At 49.5% G+C, this 16565-nt stretch overlaps 1 protein-coding gene across 1 annotated transcript in view; it reads right to left on the bottom strand.

The window, feature by feature from the left end:
- FOXO1 (forkhead box O1) overlaps positions 1 to 8136 on the bottom strand; it is a 63455-nt gene extending 55319 nt beyond the window's left edge. Inside the window, exon 1 of the mRNA XM_075709078.1 lies at positions 7510 to 8136. Within this exon, the coding sequence (XP_075565193.1) occupies positions 7510 to 8121 (612 nt within the window). The 5' untranslated portion in view covers positions 8122 to 8136. The remainder of the gene's footprint in view (positions 1 to 7509) is intronic.
- Positions 8137 to 16565: the final 8429 nt, after the last annotated feature.

The raw sequence follows: 16565 nt of genomic DNA, 5'->3' as shown, positions 1-16565 counted from the left end.
CACCCTTTCACATCCTGACACAGGAGAAGCATGGTGGCCTGGCATGAAGCGGCCTCTGAACGATAGATATTCAAAAAAAAAAATGAAGCTGCTAATTAAATAAGAGCTCTTACGTATTACAAAACATAGCTAGGAGATACAATTTAGTCTGCAAATACTATGGGTTAAGGGCACCTCTGCTTGCAAGCATTTTTTTGGCAATCAATCCAAATTTAAATCTGAATATGTAGTATTTTAGAGACCATGTCCCACACATACACAGTACGTTCTCTCAAGTAGGCAAGTACCAGGCTCCAGAACTTACACCCCTTAGACCTGTGCAACAAAACCAGCCCTGACAAAGCGAAAAAGGAGCCCCACATGCTCACACCAACATGAGCCTGGGCTGCAGTTAACACTCCAGCAGAGCACTCGGGGAAACACGGGCTGCTTAGAAATGCCGTCACAGCCATCCCTGGCACGCTGGCTTGAAGCGGCAATGGGACTGAATGCACTTTCAGCTGCATGGATTCCTTGCATTCCCAAAAATTAGGTTTCTAAGGGTAGAACAAGAGGAGGCTTGTACCTTTAAGTTTAATTAACTCTAGGATAAGACGTATTTTCAAACAGAACTATAACATCATTGATACTGCGCAGTGCTGCAAGATGCCTTCAACAACAGTAAGCTGTCTGAGCAAATCGAGGGCTGCCCCCCGCTCCTCCAGCAAATTTCTGATCTCTGTCTGATGCGGCAGCTGTCAGAGTCCCAGGAGGCTTTCAGTGACTACATTTTAAACCTAGCCACTTCTGGTCCCACGTACCGCAAAGCAAAGTATTGCTAAACCTTCACCATTTACTGCAGAAGTGCTTCAAAACTAAATACGTTTGCCTCCTTAGGTATTATTTTAAGTGATCTGGTAAAGATCAGTATCCACTATCAAAGTCTAGCACAAGCACGAGGCCTAATGAAGTTCTTAGCAGATAATCATCAATCCAGTAAAAGCAGCTGACTTCATTCTTTTTATTCCTCCACCTCCTCCCGTTAGGAATGGAGGCCTACCAAGAAAATTCACAATACAGCTGCTGCGTTGCTAACTTAAGACGTTTGCATGTCACAAACTACAGTACAGGAAAGAAGCACCTTTGTCTGATGAACACACGTGAATAACATTTACTAAATATATTTAGAAATAATACTTGAATTTATACTCAATAATACTCAATTTAACTCATGCTGAAGCTCTCTGTGGAGCAGCAGAGATGCTGTTCTTCAACATGGGACTCTTCCCAGTGCACTTCATCCATTTCTGAAGTGCAGCCTATCATCACAAAGAGCAGTGTTTCCCCAATACTTAAAACCCATTTTGGCACACCAGACTTACAAACAAAATGCTACAAAATTCATTAAAATATTAGTATGTACTACCATATGCTTAACTATGACTAGCTGCAGCCAGAATCAGTGAATTTGAAGTTCCTTCCTCATAGCAGTTGACAATGAAGTAAATATATCCATCTTTTACATATTTCTGAAAGAGGAAAACAATAAACTATTTACTAGGTATCTTCAGTATATATTACTTCAGTATTCATTACTCAGGTTATAAAACCATTCCCATTAGAAATCCTTGTTTCGTATACTAACTTTCTCCCAAAACAGAAGGGGCTGAAGGTTGAACCTCTGTAGCCACAGCCCTGCATATTTCACAAATCTGCGGCTGCAAAATGTATCAGCATTTTTGTTCCAAATGCCAAGCGCTCATTTTACAAAATATTCACCAGTTGTGTAAACAGAGGAGCATATATTTAGGTAGTCTTATGCTTTGGAAACTGAAAAATGTCTGAACAGACATCTCAAGAGTACATAATTTCTGGACTGTCATAAAAAACCTAAATCACAAAAAATATGGCCAATTTTATTGTTGATTATTGTATTTAAAAAAAAAAAAAAAAAAAGCAACCCTCACGTACCTCACCTAAACATCTTTGTACCACGTTGCTTCCCCTTTCTATCCCAGGTAGCAAAAGCCCCAGTTCCCTAGACCACCAACTTCACCGACGACCTGTGAGACAGTGTAAGTGATACAAAAATAATGATACTAAGGAAGCAGCTGAGCGTGTCATAAGGAATACAGTGGCAAAGAGAGCAGTCACCACATTTTTGTATTGAGGTTCTTTAGAGTCAGGCACTTGAGGAGAATTTAGTTCATTATGTCAGTATACGAAGCCGCTCAGGCATTTTGTTTTGGTGTCTAATCTTACCTATAATCATACAAGTAACTGAACAGACATCACAGCAAATAGAAAATGGGCAAAGAAAATGAAGAGTATTTCCAACACATACATCAAGGCCCTGATGGGAAGCTCGAAACCACCCGTGAACGCTGGGACACGCTGCACCAGCCAGCACAAGCCACTGGCAGCGAGCACATCTTGAGCATCCCAGCTGCTGAGAGGCGGCGCGGTCCCTCCCAGCCGCAACCTGCCTGCCGCGCCGCGGGATGGGGCAAGGGAAGCCCACACGCCGCCCCAAAAACGGGGCGGCAACTTACAGGTTTTGAGGCCAGAATGGGCTTTTTCCTTCACGCAAGGGCTGAGGTCAGAAGGGCAAACATAAAAGGAGAAAGAGAATTAAGTTTAAAAGGAACAAACAGTTAAGGGCCGGCATTGCGATACAGCTTCGCTGCGAGTTATCCGGGCGCAGGCGAGGAGAGCACCTTGCACCTGCAAAGATTAAGCTGAACTTTCATACTGGAGCCTTCTCACTTACTAAGCGAAATGCAAGCTGGTGACTCACAGGCAGAGAAGGAAGGCTGCTACGTAGGACATTTTAGTGGCAGTGAGCAGGTATGCAAGCCACTAAATAGTAAAACTCACAACGGGGTGGGCAGAGGCTGGAACTGCTCTGGCTGTTTCTCCGAGCATGCCTCCACCGAGACCAGGCACCGCGGCAGAGCAGATGCAGCTACAGCTTCCAGCTGAGGAGGCTATTACCAGTGCCACTTGTAAAAAGGTATGACTGTAATTGCATTTAACTTGGAAGAACCCAGAAATAGGAAACCAAACATAGATACTTACATAGGCGCATGCATGAGTGTGTGCTGTATATATGTATAATACAACGCATGATGCTAGGGGGTCCACAAATCACCTAGGGAAGCATCTAAAGGGACAGAGGTAAATGCCTACAGGTATGTAACCAGCACTGAGGGAATACACAGCAATTCTTCAAGGCAATCTTCAGTTGTGATATTTCCATGTAGAAAAAGAAATGTGTGATAAAAACCTCACAAAGATGCACTCATTTCACTTTAAAGAAATTGTATAAGTTTCCAAGATTTAAATTGTTCACTGATCTAGAATCAAAAGCTTTGGACAACTTCTGTGAAGATTACTCTCGATTTCGAACACTTCTTACTGTGTGTGGCTTTTGAATCAAATACACCACAACCCAGAATTTATTTTGCATGGAGACGGATGCACTATAGAATAGAGTCATGACCACAGAGTATTCCTACAGTAAGGCAACCCAAAGCACCATCCCCACGCCTGTTTTGTCCTCAGGCTTTCAGGCTTACATCTATTCATCCTTCTGCAGCTAGATATCATCTATTCTCATTCCTTCAGCAATGGCAACAAATAAATGTAGGTGATCAAGTTTCCTCGGGACTAGAAGTTGAGGAGGTGTAAATACCCATGCGACCTTAACACCTGCCAGCGTAAAAAAATAAACAAGCCATCCACCTCAAGATGAGTGCCACCAAAACTCTGTGTTTTCTGTTTAAGAAAAATTATAGGTTTTTATTTGAACCCATTTTCAAAAGCAGGCTAAAAGGACAAGACTATTCAAGGCAGCTTAACTGTGATAGTTCCTTTACGACAAATCTCAACAGTCTTGCCATAAAGCAAGGATACCATGAAATATGCACATCATGGAGAAATTTTATATTTTATATACCATGATTAGCCAAAAAGCTATCAGATTTGAGCAAAGGAAAAGTTATCTACAGCTGCGATGAAGTCCTTAGAGGACTACAGACTGTCTTAAGCCTCATGTCTCCCACTAGCACAGGTAAGGGAAAACGTTGCTTTCACTTGACTACTACTAAGAGAAAAGTTTCATTCTTCCATGCAACTTTCACAACAATTTCTTTGTTATCTCGGAAATAGATCTCGGTCTTGCTTCAGCTTTCTCTGAGCAACGCCGGTCACTATCAGCACTTGTTCACGCTCAACAATACAGCAGGTCTGGCAGAGCACATCTCAAGTGCTTCATCCAAGGTAGCCACCGCGTGGGGGGTCGTGCAGACTTTGCTCCCCTAGAGTTCAACAGAGGGCTTTGTTTGTAAAGCAGAGTTTGTGCTAAGAAAGTCTGGAATAAACCACTTTATATGTATAACTGAGAACAATTTTCCCTACTTTAATAAGCTGCTACTGACAAGTTTATGTTACTACCTTTGACTTCTGCTCTTATTTAAAAAGCCATTTTTATTTGAAAGCTTTTACTTGGAAGAAGTTGGATGCTATTCTGAGCTCCTAACAGATAATGTTGACACCATTGAACATCTTTATTCAGTGAAAAATGAAAAAGCAGCTCAACATCAGATGTTAAATCGGGGCAGTACACATTAGAGCAGTTAGCCCTGATCTTCTGGGTGAGAAACACAGCCTTGCCACTATACAGAAAGCGCACATTCTTTTTAATTTCTTGTGCATTTCATAGATTTTCTGCATAATTTGAAAGGTGCCTTGCTGCGCTTACAAAAATGCAAACTCCAACAAGATGAAGTGTCTCGAAGCTTTATTTAAAGGGGGGAAAAAAAAAAAAAAACAACACCCTCTCTTTCTCAGACTGCGAAACACCCGCGCACAATGTACTCCCGGCCCTAAGTCGGTGCCAGGCTCTAACGAGAACCCGCGCTCCCTCTGTCAGCAGAAAAGTCCGCTGCTAATCTGTGCTCATCGCTGGAGCGGCGCTCCTCCTCTGCCGGGGCCCTCGGCTGACTCAGGCTTCGCTCCCAGCCCTGTGCCCGCACCTACAGCAGGTCCCCAGTCCCCAGAGCACGAGCAAACCAACAGCTCCTGAACTGGGCAGTAAAAAAAAAAAAAAAAAAAAAAAAAAATCCTTCTTCGAGCTGAGCCGTGGATAAGTGGTGATAAACGAGGCAAACGGGCTGCACGCCTCAACCAGATCAGTTATGGCATTGACACCCAATGGCTGCCAGTAACTAAACCCGAAAAGGTGTTTAAGAAACACTGCATTTATCTGGCTAAAGTGGTAGAACCTGCAAGCGTTATGAGCAGCCTGGCAGTGACGCAGCCAAAGGAAGGGATTAGGGCAACGTGTGTCCAATGCAGAATACAGTAACTACTTAATTATGGCAGGAGGGCACATGTGTATTCACCCACTAGCAGTGCCAGGGTACCTACTGCGCTCTACGAGAGGATACCACAGCCAAAAACCATACCAGTAACAGCTGTCCCTGTCACAGCGGAGGTGTGTGGGCATAGGAAGAGCTTGCTCTGTCAGAAAGAGGAGTGCAAGACTTCTTATTTGCTGAAGCACCACAGGAAGAGCAGCAATAAAATAGGAAGCACCTAATAAGTTACACAGCTAGCAGAGTTTCTTATTTGCTCGCTTGAATTTGGGAGTTCTTTGCTTTGATTTTATTTTGGTTGGTTTGGTTTTCAGTTCTCTTCTACTCATTCTGAAATTGATGTATCTTGCTTTTTTCAAGGAGACTGAAATACCACTGGAAAAAAAACCAGCATTTTCAAGTGACAAGTTACCTTGTTTAAAAGTTGTCAGCTATCAATCATTTCACTCCTATTAAAGGTTTTCATGAAAGATGTCTTCAGACAATTATCCTTTAAATTTTTTAGTCAAACACATCGATAGAAACTAACAAGTTACTTTCAAAAGCCTTAAAAGCCTTCAGCTAAAAATGAGTTTAAAATTAATCTGCGTTTCCTTAGCAGGATGTTGCCTACCTCTAAAAAAATGAATTTACAAAAATCCGATGTAACAAACGTTCCTAGCTATGCAATTAAAAATACATAAAATCACAATTTGAGTCAACGCTTTCTTTTTTAAAAAAGGCAAATAATACAGATACTAGAAACCGAAGCAAAGAGTTTGGCTGGCCCCAGCTGGACCGAAGTCACAAACACACCAGGATGTGCAGATACCACGCTAGGTGCGTGCACCTCACACATTTATTGCCATCGTTTAATCCCTCGCAGGGTGGAGGAGCCTCTGCCTTTACGCAGGCGGCTAAAGCGTATTCTGACAGCGCTCTCACGCAACAGTGTCACGAAACTACGCGCTCTACCTCCGCCGCGAGCAGGGGCACAGGTGGGTGACACTTTCTCGACGGAGGCCTCGGAGGAAGGGGTTTTGTTCACAGCAGCGTTAAACGTTCGCCAGCCACAGGGATGCACAGCTGGAGGGTACCACGGGCCCCGCGCAGCCACCGCGACAGCGAGCAAGGGCCAGCGTGGCCCCATAGCCCGACGCGAAGCGACGCCAGCCTCCGGGCCACCTGCCTGGGAGGGTGGCCAGCGCCCACCGGTGTCCCTGGGGACCTGGCGAACGTGTCCCCCCGGGGACCTGGGGACGAGGCAGCGCTCCGGCAGCCGGCTTTACGGCCTGGCTCTGAGCAGCACCGGCCTGCACAGGGCTGAGCAGCAAACCCTACCGCCAACAGGTCACTGCCACCAGCCTGCCACGGCTACGGCGACTGCGCTGCAGGAGGAAACTCCGTCCCACTACTTCGCAGGAGCAAAACGCTCCCGCAACCCGAGTTTAACAAAGCCATCAAGACAAATACGGCGGCTTACTCATTAAACACACGGTATTTTTGCAACCCTTGTCCTGCCTCGGCTCTTTCCCCATCCCTGTTTGCTTCTGCCCCCTCTCCGCCGCCCGACGGCAAACCCCGCCGCGCCGGGGCGGCTGCCGGCACACCCCCCCCCCCCCCCCCACCGGGGCCGGGCAGTGCGTCCCTAGCGCCCGACGGCCACCCCCACGACACGGGCGTGGAGCCCCGGCCCCCTTCGGCCGCCCCGGGGGAGCCGGAGGCGGCGGCGCTCCCGGCGGGTTTGCCCGGGGACGGCGCCGTGACACGGCGTGAACTTTTGCTTTCGGCGGGGCAAGGCGGGGGGGGGGGGGGGGGGGGGCGGAGAGCGGCGAGCGGGGGGGGCGGCCCCGCCCGCTCCTGCGCCCCACCGGGGGGAGGACAAAACCGCTTTTTTTTTTTTTTTTTCCCCTTAGGATTTTTCCCTTAGAAAGAGCGACCTAAGTAGAATTTTAAGGAAAGAGGAAAAAAAAAAAAAAACAAACAAAAAACAAGAAAGCACGGGGCCGGAGCGCTGCAAAGCGCGGGGCGGGCGGCCCGGGGGAGGGCAGCGCCGCGGCTCCCCCCGCCCGGGCGGCAGCGTGTGCAGCGCCGAGCACGGCGCCCGCGGCGGAGCCCCCCGGGACCCCCCTCCGGCGGGGACACCCCCCCCCCGCCACCACCCGCCCCTCACCTTCCAGCCGGCCGAGCTGTTGCTGTCGCCCTTATCCTTGAAGTAGGGGACGCTCTTGACCATCCACTCGTAGATCTGGGAGAGGGTGAGCCGCTTCTCGGGGGAGCTCTCGATGGCCTTGGTGATGAGGTCCGCGTAGGACAGGTTGCCCCAGGCGTTGCGGCGCGACGAGCTGCTTTTGCGGGGCTGCCCGGCCACGGGGCCCGGCGACAGACCGGCCACGGGCGGCGGCACCGGCGGCACCGGCGGCGGCCCCGGCGGGTGGAGGCGGCAGCCGGCCTCGGGCGCCGGGAAGTCCCCGCAGCGGCAGGCGGCCGCCTCCGGGGGGGCGGCGGCGGCGGCGGGGGGCAGCGGCGCGAAGTCCTCGCTCTCCTCCAGCAAGCTGAGGTTGCTGATGAAGTCGGCGCTGAGCGCTCCCGAGGCGGCGGCACCGGCGCCGGCCGCGGCCCCGGCCGCCCCCTCGGGCTGCCCGCCGCACGACGGCGCCGGGCTGGAGGTGGCCGAGCTGGGGGGGTTGAACTCCGGCCGCGGCAGGGGCCAGGTGCAGGAGCGGGGCCGCGGCAGCGGCTCGAAGTCGGGGTCGATGTCCACCAGCTGCGGTGCCTCGGCCATGGCGGGGCCGGGGCGGGAGCGCGGCGGCGGCGGCGGCAGCGGCGGGGGCTCAGCGCCGCCGCCCCATGCAGGCTCCGGGCGCGGACCGGCGCGACCCCGACGGCGCGGCCGCCAACACCCCTCGCAGCTCCGGCCCCGGCGCCCTGCCCCTGCCCTTGCCCGGCTCCCTGCCCTCCGCGGCGGCAGCAACAGCAGCGACCCGGCCGCCCGGCGCGCACCGACTGGAGCGACCGCCCCGCGCGGGCCCGCCTCCAGCCTTCCTCCTCCTCCTCCTCCTCCTCCTCCTCCTCCTCCTCCTCCTCCTCCCGGCGGGGAGGGCCGGCCCAGCCGCGCCAATGGCAGCGCCGCGCCGCCCGCCCGCCTCCCGCCTCGGGGCCGGTTTGGCAGGAGGGTGCCGGTGCCCCCGTGCTGTTTCTGGGTGGTTTTTGTTTTCCGGCGGCGAGCGGCCGGCGGTGCCCCCCGCAGCCCCGGGCCCGGCGCCGCGGAGGGGCTGCGCGGGCGGTGCCGGAGCGCCCTTGCCCGTGCCCCGCCGGGGGCGAGCGCCCTTCGGTGCCGAGGAAGTCACTGCACGCACGGCGAGCTGCGGGGGGGGGGGGGGAGATTGCCACGGAAAATGCCCGCCGCGAGTGTTTCTGCGGGGCTCGCTGCCGGCGGGGTCCTGCCGCCCGCACCGACGGCCCCCGTGCCTGCCGCCCCCCGGGATCGGCGGGGGCCCGGGGGCATCCCCCGGCTGCAGCGGGGCGGCCGCGGGGGTGCACGGCGGGGGGGTGCGGGCGGCTCCCCGCTCCCACCAGCAGCCCCGCGGCGCTGGCTCCGTGCGGGGCCGCGCTCCGCCCGCCCCGTCGGGCCCTGGCAGCCCCCGCGCCGGGGGACGGGGCCGGGGGCTGCCACCGCTGCCCGCCCTCCCTTCCCCGCTTCCCTCCCTCCCTCCCTCCCAGGCCGGCTCCTCGCCAGAAAGTGTCTGCGCCTCCCCAAGTGATAAACCTGCCCTTCGGCTGAGGGTGTTTTCGTACCGTGAGCTGGTGTTTTATTCCGTGGGCAGGCACGGGAGCTCGGGATAATTTCATTTTAAGTCAACAATTAAACATACTTTATATTTTTCCCGGCAAACCCCAAGGCCACGCAATTCAGTAAGGCTTGTGTTCTCCCCTTCCAAAGAGGCAGCAGTTATGGGACGCACCACCGCTGCCTCCGAGCCCGTAAACACGCAGAGAGATATACGTTCGAGGCAACACAGAAGTGTTACTCTCTTTAAACTTAAACCGAAGACATCTGCTTAAGCTAGGGAAGCCATCTCGGATATGAGGCACGACTCAACACCTTGCTCAAACTGGCAAACCCAACTTTTTAGAAAATCTGTTTTGTTTGCGATAGGAGGAGTGCTTTTAAAACACATACTGCAGACATGGCTTAGTAAGTCACAAAATTCACAACCAGCCATGGCATTTGATGTTGCCTGTCAAAGAACCACTGGAGCGGGGTAACTGTCACCGTTGAGCCAGCAAACCTGTTACCCTTCCTTCCTCTCTGCAGCGAGGCAGAGAGCGTTAATGCTATTTAAATGCTGTTCATTGTTCCTATAAAAATATTTTCTGAACGTGAGTAACAATAATGAAGGAGAGAGAGTACAAGACTGGATTTAGGCCCACAGCATATGATTTGGTGACAGATCATACGTCTACATAGACATGCTGTCTATTATGAAAACACTTTTTAAGACATGCAACAACACCTAAATGTATAGTTAGTGCAACATACACATAAGTGCATAGTAACTGATCAAATTTTAAAGCGCTGGTTTCGTCATGTTTATTTTCCCAAATGCCAAAGGTGATTATACCTTATTACAAGTTGGCTGCTTGTCAGATTTCAGAGTTGCTTTGCCTTTAAGTCATTTCTATGTTTTCTAAATCCTGCAAAGGATTCAACCCACAAATTTATATCGTTTAGCCCACGGATTTTAGAAAGCCCCCTTTTTGTTTTTTAGTTTTGAAAAAAAAAAAAAAAGGCAAAATAGTCCGAGTTCAACCTAATAACTTGCATGCCACGTTTCAGCTTGGAACAGTTTTATCCGGCAGCGTTACACAACTCGGCTACAGTAGTTGCCCTGCAGTAAGGGAGAGCACCCTGCCTTGGAGAAGCAGAGATTATATAATGGTGAGAAGCAGCCAGGGATGCGCGGCGAATGGACATGTTTAAATGGGAGCCGAAACAAAAGAAGTGCCCGAGAAGACTGAAACATTTTCTTTCTCTTTCCTTGGCGTCTGAAAAAAAAAAAAAAGTCAGACTGGTACCTATCCTGCTAAAGGAAATGGATTTATTACCCAGGCTTTCTTCTAAGGATTTTTTTTTTTTTAATCTTGCAGTCCTTGCTTTTTTATTTTGTCAAAAGTAGAGATGTTATTCCCTGACCTATATTGGTATACACAGATGTTGAAAAAAAAATTGCTTTCCTTTGTCAGATGCCAACTGTGAAAACTGGGCAGAAAGCTACTGCTGGGAGATTTTAGGAAGCCCTGGTGTGTTTTAGTTCAGCCAGCCTGTTTTGCAGGATAAGGGTTACATATTGCCCTTTCTTGGCCCTACATGGCATTGCCGTTGCTCACCTCACCTTCTTAGTGGGGCTCTGCCACCTTTGTGCCCCATGTCGCTGATGTTCTTGCAGTTCAAACCTTAGCAGTGAATACGGAGAGCAGTTTGCAGTGAGGGGTGAGGTACATGGAGGTAGAGAGCGATAAAATCAGAGTCTTCAAAATGGTGCATTTGCTCGGCAAGTGGGGCCCCGTGACTCACAACGCAAGATGCAGAGCTTAGCTCTGCCGTGGGGATTTTGATTATTGCATGCTATCAGCTGGGCCCAGGTCTGCCGAGGGTTGGAGGAAGGATGAAGGCCGATGAGATGATGCTGTGCGCTTTCCTGGGATGAGTAACCCAGGCAGTCTGCTCAGACTTCGGCGGAACCGCCTGGGTGAGTGAGTCCTTCTGTAAGGCTCCGGTCCATGCGTATGTGATCCTCTGCTTTCCTCACAGGATTTCTCCTCTCCGTCAAGTATTTGGGGTTTGAATCATTTCACATCAACCAATTTTAGAGTCAAAGCAACGAAGTGACACACACGCTATGCACAATATGAGTGCCACGTAAGCTGCGTGCTGTAACCTCGCCTGCACCACTCTCCCAGAGCACCCCAACAGCACTGACCATCTTTAGGACATGCTGCCACAAAAAAACCCACCCATTTGGCTGCTGAAGGGGGGCTTCCCCCTCCTAAAAACGGCTCAGCACAGCGATGGCTCAGTACAAGAAATTTTACTGCATCTACAAATGACAGCATTAAGTTTATCTCATCTCCCACAATGCCGAAATGCTGATGGATGCACCACAATTCATTTTCTACTCCCACGGTCCTCCTCCTACACTCCACCTTTTCATTTCTCTACTCCTACTCCCGCTCCCGTTTTCCACTCCTCTACAATACAATATCTCCTATCATCCTTAGCATCAACTTGTATTTTTTTCAAATTAAAGACCTGAAGACTGCCTTTTATCATCACTGGAATAAAGCGCAGCCTTCTATTCATATTCTAGGTTCGAGGCAGCCAAAATAAAGGATCTATACTGTCTTTTTACTACTGTCTGTATAATTCACTCTCTGAGGTTTTGATCAAATTCAGCAGGAGGTTAGATGAAGTTGAAAGCACTCGTACCCTATGTACAGCTCTTTTTTCTACATGTATGTGAGCGGTGAGAGAGTACAAACGTTTTAACAGGAAAAAAAGCAACGATGAAATACCAGTGTGCGCCTGGTATCATAAGAGCTGGAAGAAAGCTGATTTTCTGAGGAAGGATGGGGGAGTTCAGCACCTTGAGTTTCCTCCCACACCTCTCAGAAGGGACGGATTTTGGTTTGTAGTCCACGTTTCTGCGGAGCCTGGGTAGCGGAGAAGTGGTGTGGCACCTCAAGCACATCCCCTCCCAGCCCAGGGTGGTTAAAGGTCTCCCCACACAGCAGGGTTTGGACATGTCTCAGGTGGACAGGGCATTCGCACTGCCCACCTGAGGGAGTTCAAGGTGCCTGAAGCTCTCCCAACTAGTCTGAGGCTTCTTATACAGCCGCTGGAGAAAGGTAGCCCCTCCGCAGTGCATTTCGGAGCAGGAGCTTAACTTCACTGCTGTAAGTTACCTCCTGGGACTGCACATCTTTCCCCATCAACCACACAAACACAGAGGGAATTTAAGGATCTCCTAATGCCTTGCCATGATTTGGTGGTGCTAATGCCCCCACTCCCTTTCCATCCTGCCCTTTGCCTCCTGCCTCGCACAGCAGCACCCACAGACAGGTCGGGGTCCAGCTGGTCCAGGGAGAGGTGGGTGTCATATTTAGGGTCACTCCATGGTCGACGGAGGGAAGCACGTCCCCCCGCAGATGATTTGCCACCCCAGATGGTGGAGCTGACTGGCCACGGGGATGCCAGGCTCTCGCTCCAAGTGGTTTTCAGCCAGCTGCCTTCAGGCCAGCAAATCCCACCCATCGCGTTTTACAGCACGCAGAAAACACGTAATCACCACTTCCCCTGCCATTGTGTCCCTTGGATTTTCAGGGCTCCAGAAGTGGCCGGTGGCTCGGTGCAAGCCAGAAGTGATGGGCAGGATGATGCTGATCCGAAGAGATGACTTGCTCGAGCAAAACAAGTGGCACTCAGCCTTGCCTGGCACAAACTTTGACGTTATTTCTTGTTATCCAATGTGTGCTAGCACCTATACACCCCAGAAGGGCTGCAGCCCTCCTGAGCTCAACAGTGAGAAAAAGGCAGTGCTGCACAGCGTCAGGCTAACAGGCTAACCAGGCACTGTGGAGAGATGGCAAAAGAAAGGCAAAATGATTAGTCCTACTCTGCAGGGGGGAAATTGGGCCACCATGGACTCACATAATGTGCAGAGGACCACACAGAGGAAGCAAGTGCCGAGACAGACTTTGAAACCAGGTCTACCAAGTCCCAGTCCTTAGGCCTAAAAAAATTCCTGTCACCAAACAGTTGTCAGGGTACTTGCTGGTGAGGGCTTTGAAGTTACCTTGCCTCAGCTCCACCTCGTGCTCCGCACAGGTGAAAATCCTGAATGCTCCCTGTAGAGGCAGTAAGGCCCTTCTGGATTTACATCTGTATGGCTGAAATTAGGGCCAGGAGAGCTTCGTAAATGCTGGCTGCACTGCCTGCCCGCCTCACTGGACATATTTCAGAGTCGAGAACTGCCAGATCCTCAAAGAGGGTGGTGCAGCTCCAGCCCCCAGAAAGCCTCCACACAGGCCACCCCTTCTTCTCAGTGGAGATGGGGAGCCATGGTTGGAGATGTGAGAGCTGCCCAAACAGCCAAATGCCTTCTTCACCTCCTCGCCGCCTGCCGAGGGAAGCCGGGTTGCTGCAACCAGGGCTCTGGCAGCAGCTGCTGCATCCTCCTTCTTCTTTTTCTCTTTCTCCTCCTCCTCCTCCTCCTCCTCCTCCTCTTCCTCCTCTTCACTGCCGGCAATCAACAGCGAGTCTCCAAACTGGACAGCAACAACCCACAGCCAAGCCCCTCCTCCTTCCCCAATTTGGCAGCAGGGAGCCTGTGAAAGGGAGCCATCAAGAGGGGCGAAGGTGGGGTTGTGGTCTCCAGACCGGGAGACGGAGCTGCTGGAGGTTGGGCTCAGTGCAGACCTAGTGCTGCTGAGGTTGGACCACCCTGACTTAGAAGAAATGCCGCAATAAATATTTAGTTAAATAAATTTTTAAAGGCTTTAGTGAAAAAAAAAAAAAAAATAAATAGCTAGTAAAAATATTTACTATGTATTTTTGGACAATTTTCTCTGATGTTGTTCATACCTCCTTTGTCCTCAGAATCTGCAAAAATATAAATGATTAAGATTTCAGGGCAAGGTTTCATAGAAAACATTTCTAAGTACCACTATTTGAAGGAATCGGAATTTAATTTTGAATTTCCTTGTGCAAGAGTTCATGTCAATGAAAAAAAAAAAAGAAAAGAAATACTAATATGACTTTACTGGTTGGTATGATTACTGCAGCTCAAATTCCTACTAAGTGTGGCCCTTACTTAGCATTTGGGTAAAACTATATTCACTGAATAAGCTCAAGTGAGGCATACATTACTGGGAACCACAGTCTGCTGCCACATTTCATAAACAGAAGAAGGTAAACTGAAGAAAGTATTTGAGACAAATTAATCTTTCGACTTCCTCACAATCTAGGCTCAAGATGTCCCATTTAAACATATATCTTCTCGCACCCATGTATACATATCCGTAAGTGAAAGACTGAAGTACAATATGCCTGAGCAATGATCCTTACCGGGATCAATACGATAAATACCAAAGGTGGTGTCTACGTAGCGGTATCTGTTTTTAATGTGTCATGTGCAATCACTGGCTGTGATGTAAAAACAGAAGGCAAGAGTTTATCAGGTTTCAGATTCAGCTGAATCACCCGGCCCACCCCTATGCAAAGGCCAATGTGCCTGGAAGTAAACACAGTTCAAGTGGTATGTATGTTTTCCAGGGTGTTGGGTTTCTGTTTTGTTGTAAATATGATCTATTATAATATTCTCCCACATCCTACGGTCAATGTTTCAACATTTTCAGGTGCGTTTCTCATTTCTTGTTTTCCTTGATATATGGCTGGAGGAAAAACTGACTGGCTTCGCATGATAGCTTTTGTATATTAAATAATTCTATTGTGTTTGAGCAACAAACTAAAAACAGGACGCTTGACAGTTACGGTATAATCAGTGGTTTTTCTTCAGCCTGTAGGAAGGAAAATTCATGGAATGGTATAATGCAGTGCTTGACAACTATTTCATCTTCTTTTCCTTTGTTTCACTGGAAAACTGATAGCTACCTGTCATCAACGAGAAAAATAATGTATGGCCAGAATCAGCACGGAGGTTTACTTTTAAAAACAAATATATTTTTCCATTGTTGAATTCGTGCCTGAAAAGCATATTTATGTATGTATACGACTGTATTTGCGTACAAATGAGTGCATTATGCATATGCTACACAAATGCATATGCATGGTATCGTTATATACATTTTACGCTAGATTCATATAGATGGACACGTGGTTAGACAATAATAGTAAGACAGTATTTTGACATATATGTATATATTCCTACACTGCTGGTGACTAACACATTACAGAGGGCAGTGTTTGGGCAGGATGCTCAATAGGTAAGGTTTGTAGCGTACAAATACTGTCCATGGCATAAATGTCCACAGCAAAAGGACGACAACCCCAGGCAGCTACCCTCTCTTTCTTCTTGTGAAACACAGTAACTCTGTGCTTTTTTTTTACCTCTCTGTAAAATGGGGATTAAAAATGACTGCCTATTGCAAACCTGTTAGTTAAAAGTTTAAGTGCTTTGTGATTTGGTGCTGCAAATGCAAACCTTGGTTACGCCTGGCCTGTGAGGAGAAGATACTGATGAAACTGAAACCAGCAAGGTCCCAGCAGCAGGTTCTGCCTAAAGGCAGAGGCACACCACGTACCAGCCTAAAAACAGATAAGAAGAGCAACCAGTAGTTTCAATTTTGCATTTGCATCTGCCAAACCCCAAATAATGAGCCTCAACCAGGATCGGACGAGCTTGTGCCACGTGATCAGTAATAGGAAGACACATGGCAGGCGGCAGCTTGGTGGCTTCTCTTCTTATCCAAGAGGGAGATGGAGATCTCCGATGAGATTTAGGAAGGGGCTCAAGGCAGAGAAAAGCATTGGGTGCGAAGAGGTAAATGGTGGGGCTGTTCAGATCCGTCCACCCACACGTTACAGAAATGTTGCTGCAGCTGCAAAGAAATCAGCAGTGGCTCCCTGAAAGCCACCCACTTTCACTCTTTGCTCCAGTTGTGGCTACCAACCTTGCTGGCTGATGAAGCAGTTTGCAACGAAAAAAAACCCAAACCCAAAAAAACCCCAAGCAAACAAAAACCAAAGTAGAGTCTCGGACAGCAACTGGACTCTCTGGTATCCCCTCTTTGCTGGGGTGGGGATCGGTTCATTGAGGTACAGCCTCACAGGGACACCATGGCCTCTCCAATGGGTGCCAGACCCACTGGAGAATGGGAAATGCAGTGAAGGGGCGGAAGGGAAAGACTGAGCGGAGAGAAAAAAGACAAGAAGGAAAGGGTGGGGGGAGTTAAGGAAATCACAAAAAGAAGTCACAATGAGGGAAAAACCAGCAAGAAAGGAAAGTTAAAAAATAAAAAGGAGGAAAATGAGCAGGAAACAGGGAGAGCAATGAGACTTGGCCAGTGTATGAAGAAAGAGGATGTGGATCTATCAAAGCACTCTGAATTGGAGCTTTTGCAAAACAAAGAACCCACAAGAATACTTAAAAGGCACTGAAGGACTGTCATCCCAGAGCTGTGCCTCCAAGGGACAACCTCCGCAGGTGT

This window comes from Pelecanus crispus, chromosome 1 (genome assembly GCF_030463565.1).
Source record: "Pelecanus crispus isolate bPelCri1 chromosome 1, bPelCri1.pri, whole genome shotgun sequence".
Classification (NCBI taxonomy): domain Eukaryota; kingdom Metazoa; phylum Chordata; class Aves; order Pelecaniformes; family Pelecanidae; genus Pelecanus; species Pelecanus crispus.
This window is presented reverse-complemented; position numbering and strand designations above follow the sequence as displayed.